The sequence below is a fragment of the Hemicordylus capensis genome, chromosome 2 (assembly GCF_027244095.1).
Source record: "Hemicordylus capensis ecotype Gifberg chromosome 2, rHemCap1.1.pri, whole genome shotgun sequence".
Taxonomy (NCBI): domain Eukaryota; kingdom Metazoa; phylum Chordata; class Lepidosauria; order Squamata; family Cordylidae; genus Hemicordylus; species Hemicordylus capensis.
The window spans coordinates 412,575,382-412,591,637 of NC_069658.1; the positions used below are offsets into that span (position 1 = coordinate 412,575,382).

Consider the following 16,256-nt stretch of genomic DNA (forward strand, 5'->3'; position numbering starts at 1 on the left):
TCTGAAGAAGCCTACCTTGGATCCCTCAGAGCTGAGTAACTATAGGCCTGTCTCCAACCTTACGTGGTTGGGCAAGGTAATTGAGAGGGTGGTGGCCTCCTAGCTCCAGACAGTCTTGGAGAAAACTGATTATGTAGACCCATTTCAAACTGGTTTTCAGACAGGCTATGAGGTGGAGACTGCCTTGGTCGAACTGATGGATGATCTCCAACTGGGAATTAACAGGGGAAGTGTGACTCTGTTAGTACTTTTGGACCTCTCGGTGGCTTTCGATACTATCAACCATAGTATCCTTCTGGAGCATCTGTGGGGGTTGGGAGTGAGAGGCACTGCTCTGCAGTGGTTCCGCTCCTACCTCTTGGGCAGGTTCCAGATGGTGTCCCTTGGAAACTGTTGTTCTTCAAAATCTGAACTTTTGTATGGTGTCCCTCAGGGCTCCATATTGTCTTCGATGTTGTTTAACATCTACATGAAAACACTGGGAGAGATCATCAGGAGATATTGTGCGGGGTGTTTTCAGTCAGCATCATCGGGAGAAAGCATAACCTCCCTAAATGCCTGTCTGGAGTCGGTAGTGGGCTGGGTAAGGGATAACAAACTGAGACGGAATCCAGATAAGACGGAGGTATTCATAGTGCGGGGTCGAAACTGGGGAGATGATATTAATAATAATTATTATTATTTCTTGTTTACACAGTCAGACAGGTGTTATTGACTGGTTTGTTTTATCCAGACATCGAGTCCTTCACAAGGACCTGGGATGGCTGAATTTTATTGTCAATTGTTATAGATATCGTCGCAGAATATAGGCTGTTCCCAGTAAAGCTGCTTTTTGTAATTGGCTGATGGTGATTTCTGTGGCCCCTATGGTGTTGAGGTGCTCTTCAAGGTCTTTTGGAACTGCACCCAGGGCGCCAATTACCACTGGGATTATTTTGGTCTTTTTCTGCCACAGCCTTTCAATTTCAATTTGTAGATCTTTGTATTTGGTGATTTTTTTCTATTTCTTTTTCTTCTATTCTGCTATCCCCTGGTATTGCTATGTCGATTATTTTAACTTGCTTTTCTTTCTTCTCGACTACAGTTATATCTGGTGTATTGTGTGGCAGATGTTTGTCTGTTTGTAGTCAGAAGTCCCATAATATTTTTACATCTTCATTTTCTTCAGCTTTTTCATTTTTATGGTCCCACCAATTTTTGGCTACAGGTAGCTTGTATTTTTTGCAGATGTTCCAGTGTATCATCCCTGCTACCTTGTCATGCCTTTGTTTGTAGTCAGTCTGTGCAATCTTTTTACAACAGCTGATTAGGTGGTCTACTGTTTCATCTGCTTCTTTACAAAGGCGGCACTTGCTGTTTGTTGTGGATTTTTCTACTTTGCTCTTATTACTTTTGTTCTTAGTGCCTGTTCTTGTGCAGCCTGTATTAAACCCTCTGTTTCTTTCTTCAAGTAACCATTCTTAAGCCATTGCCAGGTCTTGGTGATGTCTGATTTTCCACTTATATTGTGCAAATATTGACCATGCAGGGGCTTATTTTTCCATTTTTCTGCTCGGTTCTTGACTTGTTCTTTCTTGTAGGCCTGCTTTCTTTCATTGGTGCTGAATAGTTTCACATTATTGACCATTTGAAGTGCATCTTCTTCACTGTCCTTGTTGACCCGGGCGACGAACGATCCTTTCCGGTATAGATTTATTAAAGTTACGTCTCACCATATTGTTGATGGGAGAGGCACTCTTTGTCTGGCTCCTCTGGTGAGAACTGTCCAGTATGGTTGGACCTCTGGCATAGCTCTCACCTTCCTCAGAGCACACAAGCCCCACAACCACACCAAGGTAGTGCCCTTCCAAAAATGGCTCAGTGTGGTTTACACAGAGAAATAATACAGAAATAAGATGGATCCCTGTCCCCAAAGGCCTCACAATCTAAAAGAAACATAAGATAGACACCAATAACAGTCACTGGAGGTACTGTGCTGGGGGTGAATAGGGCCAGTTACTCTCCCCCTGCTAAATAAAGAGAATCACCACATTAAAAGGTGCCTCTTTGCCAAGTTAGCAAGGGTTAGCAGATTTTGATCTGCCTGTTCTGGATGGGGTCACACTTCCCCAGAAGGAACAGGTACACAGTCTAGGGGTGCTTCTGGATCCGAGCCTCTCCCTGGTGTCCCAGGTTGAGGCGGTGGCAAGAGGTGCCTTCTATCAGCTTCGGCTGATGCGCCAGCTGAGTCCGTTTCTTGAGATAGATGACCTCAAAACAGTGGTACACCTGTTGGTAACCTCCAGACTGGATTACTGTAATGCGCTCTATTTGGGGCTGCCCTTGTACGTAGTCTGGAAACTACAGTTGGTTCAGAATGCGGCAGCCAGGCTGGTCCCTGGGTCATCAGGAGAGACCATATTACTCCTGTATTGAAGGAGTTACACTGGCTGCTGATATGTTTCCAGGCAAAATACAAGGTGTTAGTTATAACCTATAAAGTCTTAAACAGCTTGGGCCCTGGGTATTTAAGAGAACGTCTTCTTCGTTATGAACCCCACCACCCATTGAGATAATCAGGAGAGGTCTGTCTGCATTTGCCACTGGCTCGTTTGGTGGCTACTCAGGGACGGGCCTTCTCCGTTGCTGCCCCGAGGCTTTGGAATGCGTTCCCTGGTGAAATAAGAGCCCCCCCATCTCTGACATTTTTAAAAAAGTCTTTAAAGACGCATCTGTTCACCAGGCTTTTAACTGATACTGTTTTGATTGTTTTTAATGTTTTGTTTTAAATTTCTTGTTTTTGTTTTTAACTAATGTTTTAATGTTGTTTTTATCTTGTTGTAAACCGCTGAGAGACATAAGTTTTGGTTGGTATAAAAATATGTTAAATAAATAAATAAATAATAAGGTGGGGGCGGGGAGAGGAGACTGGGGCAGAAGGCGACGACGGGGAGTGGAGACTGGGCCAGAAGGCAGCGGTGAGTGAGAGGAGACTGGGGCAGAATGTGGCGGCGGCAGGGAGAGGAGACTGGGGCAGAAGGTGGGGGGAGTGTACTGCCGCACAGATGCGCTGTGCGGGTTCAGCTAGTATATAATTAAAACACACACACACACCACAATTGGTTCCTGAAAACTTTCCCTGAAGTTGAAACATGTTAACTCGAAACCTATTTTCCCCACAGAAAACCATGTTATTAATGAGGCTTTCTGAATCAAGGGCAAATAGCCCTTTCCCCCCCTGCTGCTTTCAAAGCTGACGGTGTGCCAGTCACAGATATGCAGACTTGTAGCAGGTCTGAAGTTGCTCTCCCTTGCCACCTCCTCTCTTCTCACTCCCCTCCTGACTCTACCATGAAAGAAGGGAGACAAATGGGTAGATCACTTGCATCTCCTCCTGGGTAAGAGTTACCCCTGAGGGGTGGCGGCCCAGGTTCTTTGAACTCTGTTGCCCAATGATGGCTCTGCCCCTACAGTGAGAGTATGCAGACATCACAGCCAAACAGGAGCTTGGAAGTCTGATTTGCAAGCAAACTATGGTTTGTGCAAATCATAGTTTGCCAGTTGCCATCTAAACACAAGGGAACACATGCACCCAGGACTCATGCATGCTTGAAAACCAGGCTTTCGTGCAATGTTTGAATACTTTCCCATATTGTGAATCTAATTGGATAACTGTTCTACTATTTCAGATAGTTCTGTAAATGAAAGTGAAGATATACTAAACACCTCTGTACTTTTGCACTCAAGGGTTACCCATTCAAATGTGTACTATTTTGTTTTGTTTTGTTTGTTTGTTTGTTTATTTGATTTCTATACCGCCCTTCCAAAAATGGCTCAGGGCGGTTTACACAGAGAAACAACAAATAAATCAGATGGCTCCCTGTCCCCAATGGACTCACAATCTAAAAAAGAAACATAAGGCAGATGCCAACAACAGCCACTGGAGGGATGCTGTGCTGTGGATGGATACAGCCAGTTGCTCTCCCCCTGCTTACTAAAGAGAATCACCACATTAAAAGGTGCCTCTTTGCCCAGTTAGCAGGGGTTTTAGATTTTATTCATATGGGGGGATCTTTAGATTTATAAAAAAATAGGTAAACCTTAATTTTAAAATGACATCCTCTTTTTCCCCATCTCTTTGAAAACTGGCCTTGTAACAAGAATCTGGAGAACATACCTACAACCCAAGTCTAAGGTTACAAGAAAAAACAGAAACAGAACTATAGTATATTTTATGTTCTTATTTGGAAGAACCATTTTCCAAAAATAAAAGCACAGATTTGTTTGCTGAATGCTTGTTCCTATGTCTGTCTAACAGCAATTTACTGGTCCCCAACTGTCTTTCTGAAAGAGACTAATTAATAGGGCTATAGCTGTTATTTTCTCAGTTTGCCCAGTTCTCCATGAATTGCACTTATTTCCCATGTATGGCTAATACTAGGCCACCAACTGAGGAGCAAAACATAGATTAAGGTTATGATGATAAGGATAACAATAACAATGTTGCAATTCTTGGCAACAAAGCAGCAGACCTTGTCGAAAGATGTGGCTTGGTACTCATGGATATATGCTTTCTTTGTTTCTAATCAATGCAACTATGAATTAATCATGCTGATAACACTAATCATTGCATGGCATTCTGTAGTATATGCTGAGCCCAATAAGAACTTGAGCAATTGTATGCTCATGTATTTCCTGGATACTAAAATGCACACAGATATGCTTTTGCTCCATCTTAACATCATCAAGTCATGCAAATACACTGAAAGAGAGCAGAGTGTCTGGAATTCTGTGTTACTAAAAGGTGCAGTTCTGTAATTCTCCAGTGGCTGATAACAACAGTACTTTACAGACCTGGTGCTTTAATTTTTTTGAACCGGTATAACAAGGATTATATTGGGGAATTTAACTAATGTTTATCATCGGCAGTTTCTTCTTTTACTGCAAAGCAGCTAAAAGGCATCTTAATAAAATAAAATTAACACTCTGGGTTCAATCAAAAGTACCCATGCAATAACTAGGTTAAGAGGCTCCTTTTAAGATAGCAGGCAGGTACCAACTGTCACTATTCAATCCAGCATATTGTCTCTCCCAGTAGTTGCTGTTTAGTGATTCCCTTGTGTGTGTTTTTAGATTGTGAGTCCCTTTGTGACAGAGAACCACCACCACCACCCACTTTTCTTATCCTCTCATTCCTTTTGCTATGTACACCACTTTCTGAACTGCTGCTGTTGCTGAAAATCATCATTATATATTCTTAATGATAAAACAACCACCAGTGGCACGAGAATGGCTTCAAACATGCTTGCACTCTCGGCACAAAGAGAGGAATATCTTTGGATGTAGATTTGCTGTTCTTGCACAGTGATCTAGTCTTACGTGAGGTGTGCAATGGCCTTTCCAGGAATGAAAGATACCTTCTGAATGCTGAAGGACACCTTTGGATCCAACCGTAGGTAAAGAAAATTGAACTACTCTCTGCTCAAGTACTTACCTGCTCATTTTGAACTACCCAAACAAAAAAAATCTTTTACACCACTTCCAAGAAACATTCTGTTTGGGCTTAGCTGAGTAGAGCTTTCAGATGAAGGGGGTTTCATGATATGCAGCAGCTACCAAAAATAACTCCCAACCTCCCCTTGATATGTAGAATTTCAATAGAACACATTATCATGAGTCCATGTGGGAAGCCACTCTCTGTTAATAAAGACAGAATCTGAAGTAATATGTTCTTATGATACTAACATGAAATCAGTTTCCTATTGACAACTGTTCTTCACCCAGAACCACAAGTTCAAAATCAGCATTGTAAACGGCGGGGGGAAACCTATCTCTGAGTATGATTTTCCACCTCCTGAAAAATATCACTACCAGATCGCCCAGTAGTCACAGTTCATAACAGAGTTAAAATGACAGCATCTGGGATAAATCCAGCCAAAGTGGAATCATGAAAGTTATATATTTACTTAGGCCACCTATTCTTCTCAGCTTGCATATGCTACCATGAAACAGTTGCAAAGCAGCATGCTTATATGTAATCATTACACAATGCTTCCTGCTTACAGACATGTATCATAAAAATGATATTGGTATAAGCATACATGTATAAATACTATAACTCACATACCTCTTCTAAGCTGTGCAGCGAAGAAGCAGATACTGCTCGTGAAGTGAGGGGGTGAAATGGTTCCTGACCAACTGGGTGCTGATTCTGTATTTGTATAAAAGGGTTTTGCTGCGATCTATGAGGCAATGGAGGTATACCGTAATGAAAGCCTTGCCCCATTAGATGACTCTGGTGAAGATTAGCATAGGTCCATGACCCATCAGGTTGCAGATATTTCAAAGAAGGTGGGGTTATGTGTTCAGACGGCATTGAAAAGGGGGGATTGTACATTTGAGGCAAATGCTGCTGAAATGCTGGGTTGTTGGACACTTCAATGTCTCTGTTGTCGGAGAAGTTAGGAAAGTGGCCGCTGTGGTTTGAGTTGCATGAAGGAGAGGGGAGTGCTGGTGGGCTTCTGGGCTGCACTTGTCTATATTGCAAAAGTCTCGACTGAGGTGGTGGCATTTCAACGAGGTCCCTGCTTTCATTCTGATCACGATGTGACAGTTCTCGGAGCAAATCCTGGAACCTGTGAGTAAGAAAACTGTTGCTCAGATGAGAAGCAAAATAACTGTTCTAGCAAATTTTCATTCCATTCAAGGTAAGAGCCAGACAGGCAGGCTTTGTTATAAAAATTATAAATGCACACAACATTCAAATATAGATAAATGTAAGTACTATTGCTAAATATGATTGCAAAGAAGCTTAGGTGACAATCAAGGGGCATATATGCACTCCCGCTTCCAGGGGCCCTGAGCCCTCAGAAGGACCTACTGCTGATTCCCGAGATTACTTCTGTGCTCATAACCTTCATGGGTTATAGTGGCAAAATGACCCTCTTGGGGCCTGCCCACAGTGGGCAGTTTGCTGAGGGTCGTATAAAACCTAGAACCAGCCCTGCCACACTAGATTATCTCAGAAATATCAAATACTGAATTTCTCAATCTGCTTTTTTAAACTCTGCAAATGCCAACATGAAACTGGGGTGGGGGGTGGGGGAGTGATAGGAAAGCGGTTGAAAGAGAAACTGAGAAAAATCACCAGTGCATGTATGCACCTCTGGACTGCAGCCTTAAAGACCACAACAGTGAGCAATCTGAAATTCAGCACTGGGGGACCCCTTGGAAGTGTAGATAAGTTGTTCTAAGGCATTTCTCATCCAACTGAAAAAGGCAAAAGCTTTTAAGCCAACTCAAACATTCCATAAGTGGGGTTATTCAAGTCCTTCCATTCAGTTAAATAGCTTCCATTTTCATGTGTGGTAACTTGTTTGAAACTGTCTCTATAACCCTGCCAACATAAAAATATACAAGCTCACGTTTGTATACAAGTTCAGGCTTTAAAAAGGCATCCTGTTTCCTGAGGTGGTAAGGGATTTTCATGAAGCATAAAATAAACAAGTAACTCACAGTGTGAAAGATCCCAAGTACTTTATAGGGAAACCAATATTATACCTGTTATGTTTTTAAAATGTCTGGCAGGTTAGGAAAGGGGCAACAGCACAATCTAGAATGGTGACATAGATATTGAATGCAACCAACATTCTGACTAACGCTGTATGTGTACAGCCCAAAAACGTATGTGTACAACAACAGCGACCCTGCTTCTGAAGTGTGGATGCTTGCTGGTGGGGGCCGATTTTCACCAATTCACCTCTCCTTCTGGAAGCACTTAACATGACTCAGACATAGCTCTCAGGGACCTGCTTCTGAGGAGAAGGAAAATGGGTGAATATCATCCCCCATTCCAGATGTGAGCATGTGCACTTCAGAAGTGGGGCCTCTTAACATATGCTTCTTTTGGCCACACAAAAATGGGCCATCCTTTTCCAGCCTGTTTGATGTCTATTTTGGATGTCCATCCTCTTAAGCTGGATATTTGAAATAGGCCAGCCAGAACTGAAACCTTAATTCCAGAAACACCTTTGATACCGTCCCTTGTGGTAAGGGATGGCCAAGGTAGCTTTTCGGACCTTTTAACCGCTATGTTACTCAATAGTGGCTTGAATCCTATTTCTACCTAAATGCTATTATTTGAGAATTTAATCCAGTTACCTTGAATATGTTGGCTCAGTTTCATCTTCTATATTGTTGGCAAGTTTCCAGTTTGCCCTAATTGGCTGCTGATGCAATCCAACTGGCTGCTGTGCAAGGTGGGATAAATGAGGGTGATGATGATGAGAATAAGGAATATTGCCCTGACTGAGATAGGCATTATGCTCATTCCACTGCTGTAGTCTTGCTTGCTGTTGTCTTAAGGTTTCCAAAGCCAGATTTCCATGAATACGATCTGAAAAACATTTGGAGAGAAAAAATTTACTCAGCATCAACATTTCAGATATTTGTGCTAGAAAAATAGATGTAATGATATCATATGATAACTATGCAAACAATATTAAGCATTATTCATGGATTCAAGCAATATTCATGGATTCCTAGTTGTGTCCTTGACATTGTGCTATCCCAAAAGACCTCTCAGCAGCCATGAGACCATTTACATATGTGAAAAGTGTAGCTGATAGGTAGTAACAGGAACGATAGTGGCTGACATCCAGAGCAGCGTACCATGGGCACTCCTAACATCCAACTACACCCCTGAGCTATTGGGTGCTCTCCTCAAAGTGTGGGCACCTTCACGCAAGAGAGTAAATACTTTCTGGAGTTCACCTGCACTCCAGAAGTGCTCTGTTAGAGCGGAAGCATGTTGCTGAGGGCCAAACAATATAATGATTCCCCACAGAGAAAATCAATGACTATTGCACACCCAGCAATTGGAGAAACTAGGGCCACTTTATTTATTAAATCACACAGTACACAGTAATTACACAGTAACTGGAGAAACTAGGACCACTTTATTTATTACATTACAAAGAACCTGCAACGAAGAATATAACTAAATAGAGTGCAGGTCAGCCTCATAAGGAGGACTGCCCACAGCTGGGCGAATGACCGGGTGTTAACTCAGCCTGGCAAACAGTTCAGGCATCATCACAACCGCAAAGTTACCCCCGCTAAGGGGAGGCCAGCCTGCCCCACCGCAACCCAAGCTGCAAAACTCTGCGTGGTAGGTCCAAACCAGCTTCCGAGTGGGGGCAGATCTCAGCCCAGGGGCCGTGAAACCTACAAGGGCTGTTCCCTGGCTTCCCACTCACCATAATTGGCCCTCCAGCCCAACACTGATGCAAGACAGCTAACCCAACCCTCACTCACCTGTCAGGTGACCAAACATCTGGAACCATTAATCCTAGGAAAGTCAGTGAGAAGTAGGCAAAAAAAGGCCTCAGCCCAGAGCCAATCAGGTGTGACCCCCCCCCCCAAATCCTACTTGGCCCCAAAAGACAACCAGATAAATCCTCATTGAAATGAATAGGAGGGAGTGGGGTGGAGTGGTGCCTTGCCCCCAGAGCAACTGAGACAGAAAGAAAGGAGCAGGCCGCTTAAGCCACTTCTTGTGGCTTTACAACATAAGAGAAACACAATGTCAGGAATGTCAGAAGCAAACACTTGCATGATTCCCCAAGGAAATGGCTTCTCCTCTTGACATTACTTAAGAGGAAAAGTCAACACAGAACGAATTCAGTCCTGAAATTCACAATCTTAAAAAAAAACTCTAAGATAATTAGTTTAGGATAGTTGCTCTGCATTCCATGGAATGAGGCAATGATACCTACCCATTGGTTCCCCTACAGACATTCCTGGAGGATTTTCTTCAATGAAGTGGTTCAAGTGGGGTGGCATCATTGGGTTGTGCTGGGCAATGGGTCTAAGGGGGTTATTAACTTCTTGTAACAGAGATGGAGGATGCGGCTCTGAAATGACAGTATCGACGCTAGGGGAATGAGGTCTGTGTGGAACTGGGTTTTTGAAGAATGACTGGTTGGGGCCTGTTTGATAGGCAGGGGAAAGCTGTGAAGGTGGCTGTTGTGGCTGCTGATTTAAATGATTATGTTGCTGGACTATCTGGCTTTGTTGTGGGTGCATTTGGTTTTGTTGTTCAGGCAAATGATTTTGTTGTTGACTTAATAGGCTTTGCTGCTGTTGTACGGGGTATGGCTGCCTTGGAATCTGGGACAGGTGCTGGAAATGGCGATTAGGAACAGCATACTGAGAATGGGGAGGGGTGAGGTGAAGATTCAGCTGCCTGGGGTTAAGATTTTCTTTGCGGTGAAATTTAGAATTAGGATAAGCACTGCTGGAACGTGATTCCGGACTTCTATTTTGGGAATTTGCTTCTAAGTCAACCTAGAAAAAATTACACAAATTATTTGAGTTAAAAATCATTTAAGAAAACAAAGTCAAACTCCCTGTAAGCGATGGGTGTACCAAACAAATTACTTTAACACTGAATCAAGCATGTGATAGCTAAAAAAGGTGGGAAGAACAAGGTCATAAGTGAAGAAAAAGTACTGTACATCTGACATACATTCTTCCCTTTCTTTGTGTAACTGAAAACATATCCCACTGGTACTTCTACCTGACTTTGAATCATTTACATGACTCCATGCTATTTTTGTAAATCTGAAGCTTAAAAAAAAATCCAAAAGAAATATTTTCACAGCTATTTGGAGGGTATAAGTTATAAAGACCACTGGCACTTGCCTCCTTATATTTCTGTTTTTAAACTTCACATGCAGACCTCATCACGGAAACCTATTCTACAAAATACTATTTTAGAAAAAAATGAATTGCCAGCTGCTACCTTAAGATCATACCTAATTTAGTAAATGACAGATAACTATCAAATCAAGCTTTTTTTAAACTTCAAAATAATGGCACCAAATATTTAATTAAAAACTGATTATCTGTTAGCAGAGAAGAAGCAATTTGTTTTGGATCACTCTCCTCATTTGAAGACACATACTTTGTCCTAAAAATCAAGTTCTCCCAACCTTTCCATCAGAGACAACATAAAAGAAAAACATTCTTCTTTTAGAAAAAATGTTAGGGCTTTGCATACTAGTGTGAGTATTTTATTTGCTATACAGGTGGTTCTCATTATCCGCGGGGGTTCCATTCTGGCTGACAGCTGCAGATAATGAAGCCACGGATAACAAGACCTTGAGTCAATGGGAATTGGGAGGGTTAGGTTCCTTGAGGTTAAAAAAGGGCTAATCAAGTGGGGAGAAGGCAGAAATAAGAATAATAAAGTACTCTACCATGCTCTCCAGGTCTCCAGCAATACCCCACAAACCTCCTAATTCCTCTGATTTCCCAGAAAAAATCTTGGGGAATTGTTTTTCTAAAAGAGCCACAAAATGGCTCTGTGCTGCAAAATGGTGGCCAGAAATGACATCGGAAATCATTTCTGACCACCCAGGAATTTCAGACAAGGGACTTCTGCCTATTTTTTTGAACTGTGGATAATGAGGTTGGGTCTATATAGCCCACCTGCAGTTACGCGAAAGCGTAATGCCGGGACAGTGGATAACGAGGGCCACTTGTATATAAAAACAGGTTGCTCACCTGTAACTTATGATGTGGTAGAGATCAGTTGACATCCATAAGAATGGGGTTCTGCGCTTGCGCAGGACCCTCGCGGTAGAATGCTGCAGCTTGTCGTGGCGACCGAGCCCTGCCTCCTCACCCACAGCATGCTATTTAAAGATGGGCCAGTGCCATATTCCTCACTTCTTAGACGACCACCATGGAGGGCGATCATCCTTAGCAGATGAGTTCATCATTGGAAGAGAATTATGTGCACACTTAGAATGCACATAGTGGAACACTACTGCAGAGGAGTAGTTTGGGAGGGTCTTATGGATGTCGACGGATCTCTACCAGAACATGATACAGTTGAGCAACCTGTTTATCTGTATCGAGATCCATAAGAATGGGTGTTTAGCTAGCTCCCAAAGGAAGAGGGTGCAGTAGTAGCCTGTTTCCCTGAAAATAAGACAATGTCTTATATTAATTTTAGCCCCCCAAAATGCACTAGGGCAATTAGTGGTACATCAGGAATTACTGCTAGGTCTATATTTCGGGGAAACAGGGTAGCTATTGTAACACCCACTTTAAAATGCTTCTCCCAAAGCTTACCTCTGCAGCAGAGCGCTCTTCTATGATGTAATGCTTGATTAAAGGTAACTCAGTAAACCAAGTAGTTGCTTTATAGATGTCCATGAAGGTTACCCTCGATAAGTGTGTAGCCAACGAAGAATAGGCATGGGTAGAGTGGGCCTTGACTGCTTCAGGTGGTTTCACATTATGTGACTTGTAGGTCAGAATAATGAGTTCAACCAGCCATCTGGACATTCTTTGTCTGGAAATGCAGGAGCCCCTAGCAGGAGCCCCTAGCAGGGCCCTTGTAAACTACAAAAAGGCGCTTGGTGGACCTAGAGTCCTTAGTATGGTCTAGGTAATATAAAAGCACCCTGCACCTATCCAAAGAGTGCATCGCACGTTCGAAAAGTGTAGACGGGTCCCTGAAGAATGTAGGGAGAACAATATCTTGGTTAATGTGGAAGTCAGACACCACCTTGGGCATAAAGTTGGGGTCCATATGCATTAGTACTTTATCAGGATAGATCCTGGTATATGGTGAATCAATCCTCAAAGCTGTAAATTCACTAATGCTCTTCAACATAGTTATAGCAAGTAGGGAGGCCATTTTTAAAGTTACTAGTCTGATGTAAGTAGCACCTGCTGGCTCAAATGGGCTCTGGGTCAATGCTGAGAGGACCAAGGATATGCTCCATGGTTCCAGAGGAATACAAATAAGTGAGTATACATTCATGAGGCCCTTCAGAAAAACTCTACTATCCGGGTGAGGAGAAAAGTCTTGCCATCACAGCCCGGAAGTTTGGAAGAGAGTGCCACCAAATGTACTTTTAGGGACACATTAGCCAAACCTTGCGATTTTAAGGTAGTCAAGTAGTAGAGTACATCCTTAGTGGTAGCTTGCTTAGGCTGAAAACCATGTGCTCTGGCATAGGTTTTAACATAGGCATTTGCCAAAGTCGTTATGTCTGGTGGAAGGCTTCCTTTGGTTGAGTAGAATTTTATTCAGAAGCTGTTTCACCATGCCGTCAGACGAAGTGTGAGTACGTCTGTATGCAGGATGTGACCATTGTCTTGTGTCAGGAGATCTATCTCTTGTGGTAGTCTTTGGTACTAGTTTCTCGATAGTTTGAGTACTTGTGGAAACTATGGTTGTCTTGGCCACCATGGAGTCACTAAGATGCATGAAGTTGGAGAAGTCAAAAGACACACCACCACACGATTGATCGATGGACATGGTGAGAACATGTATGGGATCTCCCAAGTTCAGTCTATCTGGAAGGTGTCTCCCAGTGATTGCGGGTCATGACCTACCCTTGAGCAAAAACTTGTGCACTTCATGTTTTCTGAAGTTGCAAACAGGTCTATGGTGGGACATACCCAGTTGTTGAAGAGTGGGGCAATATATTCCGCCTTGATCTCCCACTCGTGGTGCTGCTGTTGCGCAAACATGCAACTCAGATCATCTGCTAGGACATTGCCCAGGCCTTTTATGTGGATGGCTATTAGGTAAATTGATGTCTGATACACCAGTGCCATAGTTGCAGGCAGAGGGCACAAAGAGTCCATGACACTGTTCTTCCCTGTTGGCTGATGTAAGCCAGGGCAGTGGTATTGTCTAACTGTACCTGCATGACCTTGCCTTGCAGAAGTGGAAGACAGCCAGCAGTTCCAGAAAGTTGATATGAAACTGAGTTTGTTGTGGGTTCCACTTGCCTTGAATTTGATGGTTCTTGCAGTGGGCACCCCTACTCAGCAAAGATGTGTCTGTCATGAACCAGACTCTTTTCAGTCAGAGTCTGAAAAGGAACCCCCTCTAAAAGATTTTGGCAGTTCGACCACCAGATAAGGGAGCAAAGTATCTGATCTGAAATTTCCAGACACTTGTGTTGGCTGTCCATGTTTGGGTGGAAAACTGACAGAGATCAAAGTTGTAGTTTGTGCATCTTCAACCGTGCATAATGCACTACTGTGTTGCAGGAAGCCATAAGGCCCAAACGTTGTTGAATGAGTTGAGCCGGCTAAGATGGATGTTGTTGGAATTCGTGGATCAGATCCATGATACACTTGTATCGCTCTTTGGGTAAATACGCTCTCCTGGTTTCCATGTTCAAGATCACTCCAAGTCTTGGAGGAGATTTAAAACATACGATGTCTGAGAATGTAACTCTCCTTGGTCTTTGGATGTCAGGAGCCAATCATCCAAAAACGGGTAGGTTGCTATCCCCTGCATTTTCAGATGAGCCACCACTACAGCCATTCATTTGGTAAATACTCTTGGAGCGGTGCAAAACCCAAAGGTAAGACTGTATTGGTACGCTTGTTCTCTTATGGTAAATCTCAGATATTTCCTATACTGATCTCATGCCAATATGAAAATATACGTCTTTCAGATCCAGCGTTGCAAATCCAATTCCCTTGATAAAGAAGCGGTAGGATCTCTTGCAATGCTATCATGTGAAATTTTCTTACACAAACTTGGTGGTGCAGATCCATTATAGGACGGATCCCGCCATCCCTCTTCGGGATTTGGAGATAATAAGAGTAAAAACCCTCCCGCCTGTGCGGTGGGCACAGGGGTGATTGCACCCTTCTCTAACAACTTCCTCTTTCAATGTTTGGGACGGTTGAGTGGATTTCATCCCTGAAAAGTTTGGAGTCATTCTGAACTCTGTGGCATATCCCAAGGAAATGATCTTCAGGACCCAGCGGTCCAATGTTATGTGGTGCCATGTAGGGGCATGGCATGCCAGCCTGATGGATTCATGTGCTGGTGGAAGAGATGGGATTGTGAAGTTGGTGTTGTTGCTCGCCTGCCAAGGTGTTACTGCCCCTGGTGGTGGGAAGGGTGAGGAGTAAGGAGGTGACAGTGGGTGGTTCTGTTTCTCAAAGATGCTTTTGAGGCTCCACCTGTTTTGTATGCTGAGATTGAACAACTTTGCCTTTGCCTTCATAGGAACATTTATGATAAGGGTGATATTGTTTCTTGAAATCATAGTGTTCCTGTTGTCTGAACGCGGGCCTCTGCCTGGGATAAGAGTGATACTTTGATGCATAAGAAGTTGAGGCTGTGGTGGTAAAAGTCTTTGCGATAAACTTTAACTTCTTAATTGCTCCATGGTGGAGTCAGTTGTCTCACTGAAGATGGTGTTACCATCAAAAAGAAAGCCCTCAGCGTTTCTTTCATATCGCTCTGAAGAGTGGTAGAACATAGCCATGTGTGTCTCCACAGTGAGACTGCTGCCGCCATGGAATGAGATTCTGACTCAGCTAGATGTTTTGCTGTGCTCAATTGTTGCCGAGTACGCACAGCCAATTTATCCAATGTTTGTTGGTATTTCTTTTTAAAGTCTTCTGGTGATAGGGTGTCTAAATCGCCTTGAAAGGCTTCCCACAGGCCATGATTATATTTAGCTGTGCAGGCCGAATAATTCATGATCTTAAACGACAGACATGATGTGGAGTAGATTTTTCTCCCTAAAAGGTCCAACTTTCTCCCCTTTGTCTGCAGGAGTGCTGTGACACTGTTCGGATTTTGTTGAGGTGGCACAGTCAATGACCAGGGAGTTAGGAGCAGGATGCTTTAGCAGGTAGGTAATATCTTTCCCTTGGATGCGATAAAAACTCTCTACGCATTTGGAGGTTGGGGTCAATGTATGGATGACTTCCCGATCACACTTCGCTGCCCTGAAGATAACTGGAAGAACCAGCAGAGCCACAGGTTGAGATGACTGAGACTTCACCATGAAGTTGTAGATGGGATTGTCTATGGTGGCTAGGTCAGATTTCAAGTCTAAAACCAGAGCCTCTGACATTTGCTTAATGTGTTTATGGTAGGCTTTCATTTCTTCATTAGGGGAGACATAGGTAGGAGGAGGCACATCAGTAGGCGGATCCATCAAATTGCTCAGATCTTCTGGGTTCGAACTGAAGTCAGAAGAGCCATGATGATCCGATATTGATCCAGCTGGGGAGTGTGGAATATATGTTTGAGTCTCAAGAGCAGACTTTACAGGTGGCAAAAGAATAGAGAGTCTTTGAGTCCCCACAGCTAAGCATGGAGGTTTATGTGGCAAAGGGGTTGTTTGTTGCTGTCAACACTAGAGGCACAGGTCATGAAGTACGGATCTGAGTTGCTACAGATGTTTGTGCAACAGGCCTGCTTGGCACAGCAA

The 16,256-nt window shown here is 43.2% G+C and overlaps 1 protein-coding gene across 5 annotated transcripts in view; it reads right to left on the minus strand.

Moving 5' to 3' along the window:
* Positions 1 to 16,256, minus strand: part of HELZ (helicase with zinc finger) — a 236,890-nt gene that overhangs the window by 9,439 nt on the left and 211,195 nt on the right. For all 5 annotated transcript variants that reach the window (XM_053295358.1, XM_053295360.1, XM_053295359.1 and 2 more), the window contains exons 27-29: positions 9,756 to 10,326; positions 8,140 to 8,374; positions 6,107 to 6,614 (exon numbers count right to left, since the gene is read on the minus strand). In XM_053295358.1, the coding sequence (XP_053151333.1) occupies positions 6,107 to 6,614; positions 8,140 to 8,374; positions 9,756 to 10,326 (1,314 nt within the window). The remainder of the gene's footprint in view (positions 1 to 6,106; positions 6,615 to 8,139; positions 8,375 to 9,755; positions 10,327 to 16,256) is intronic.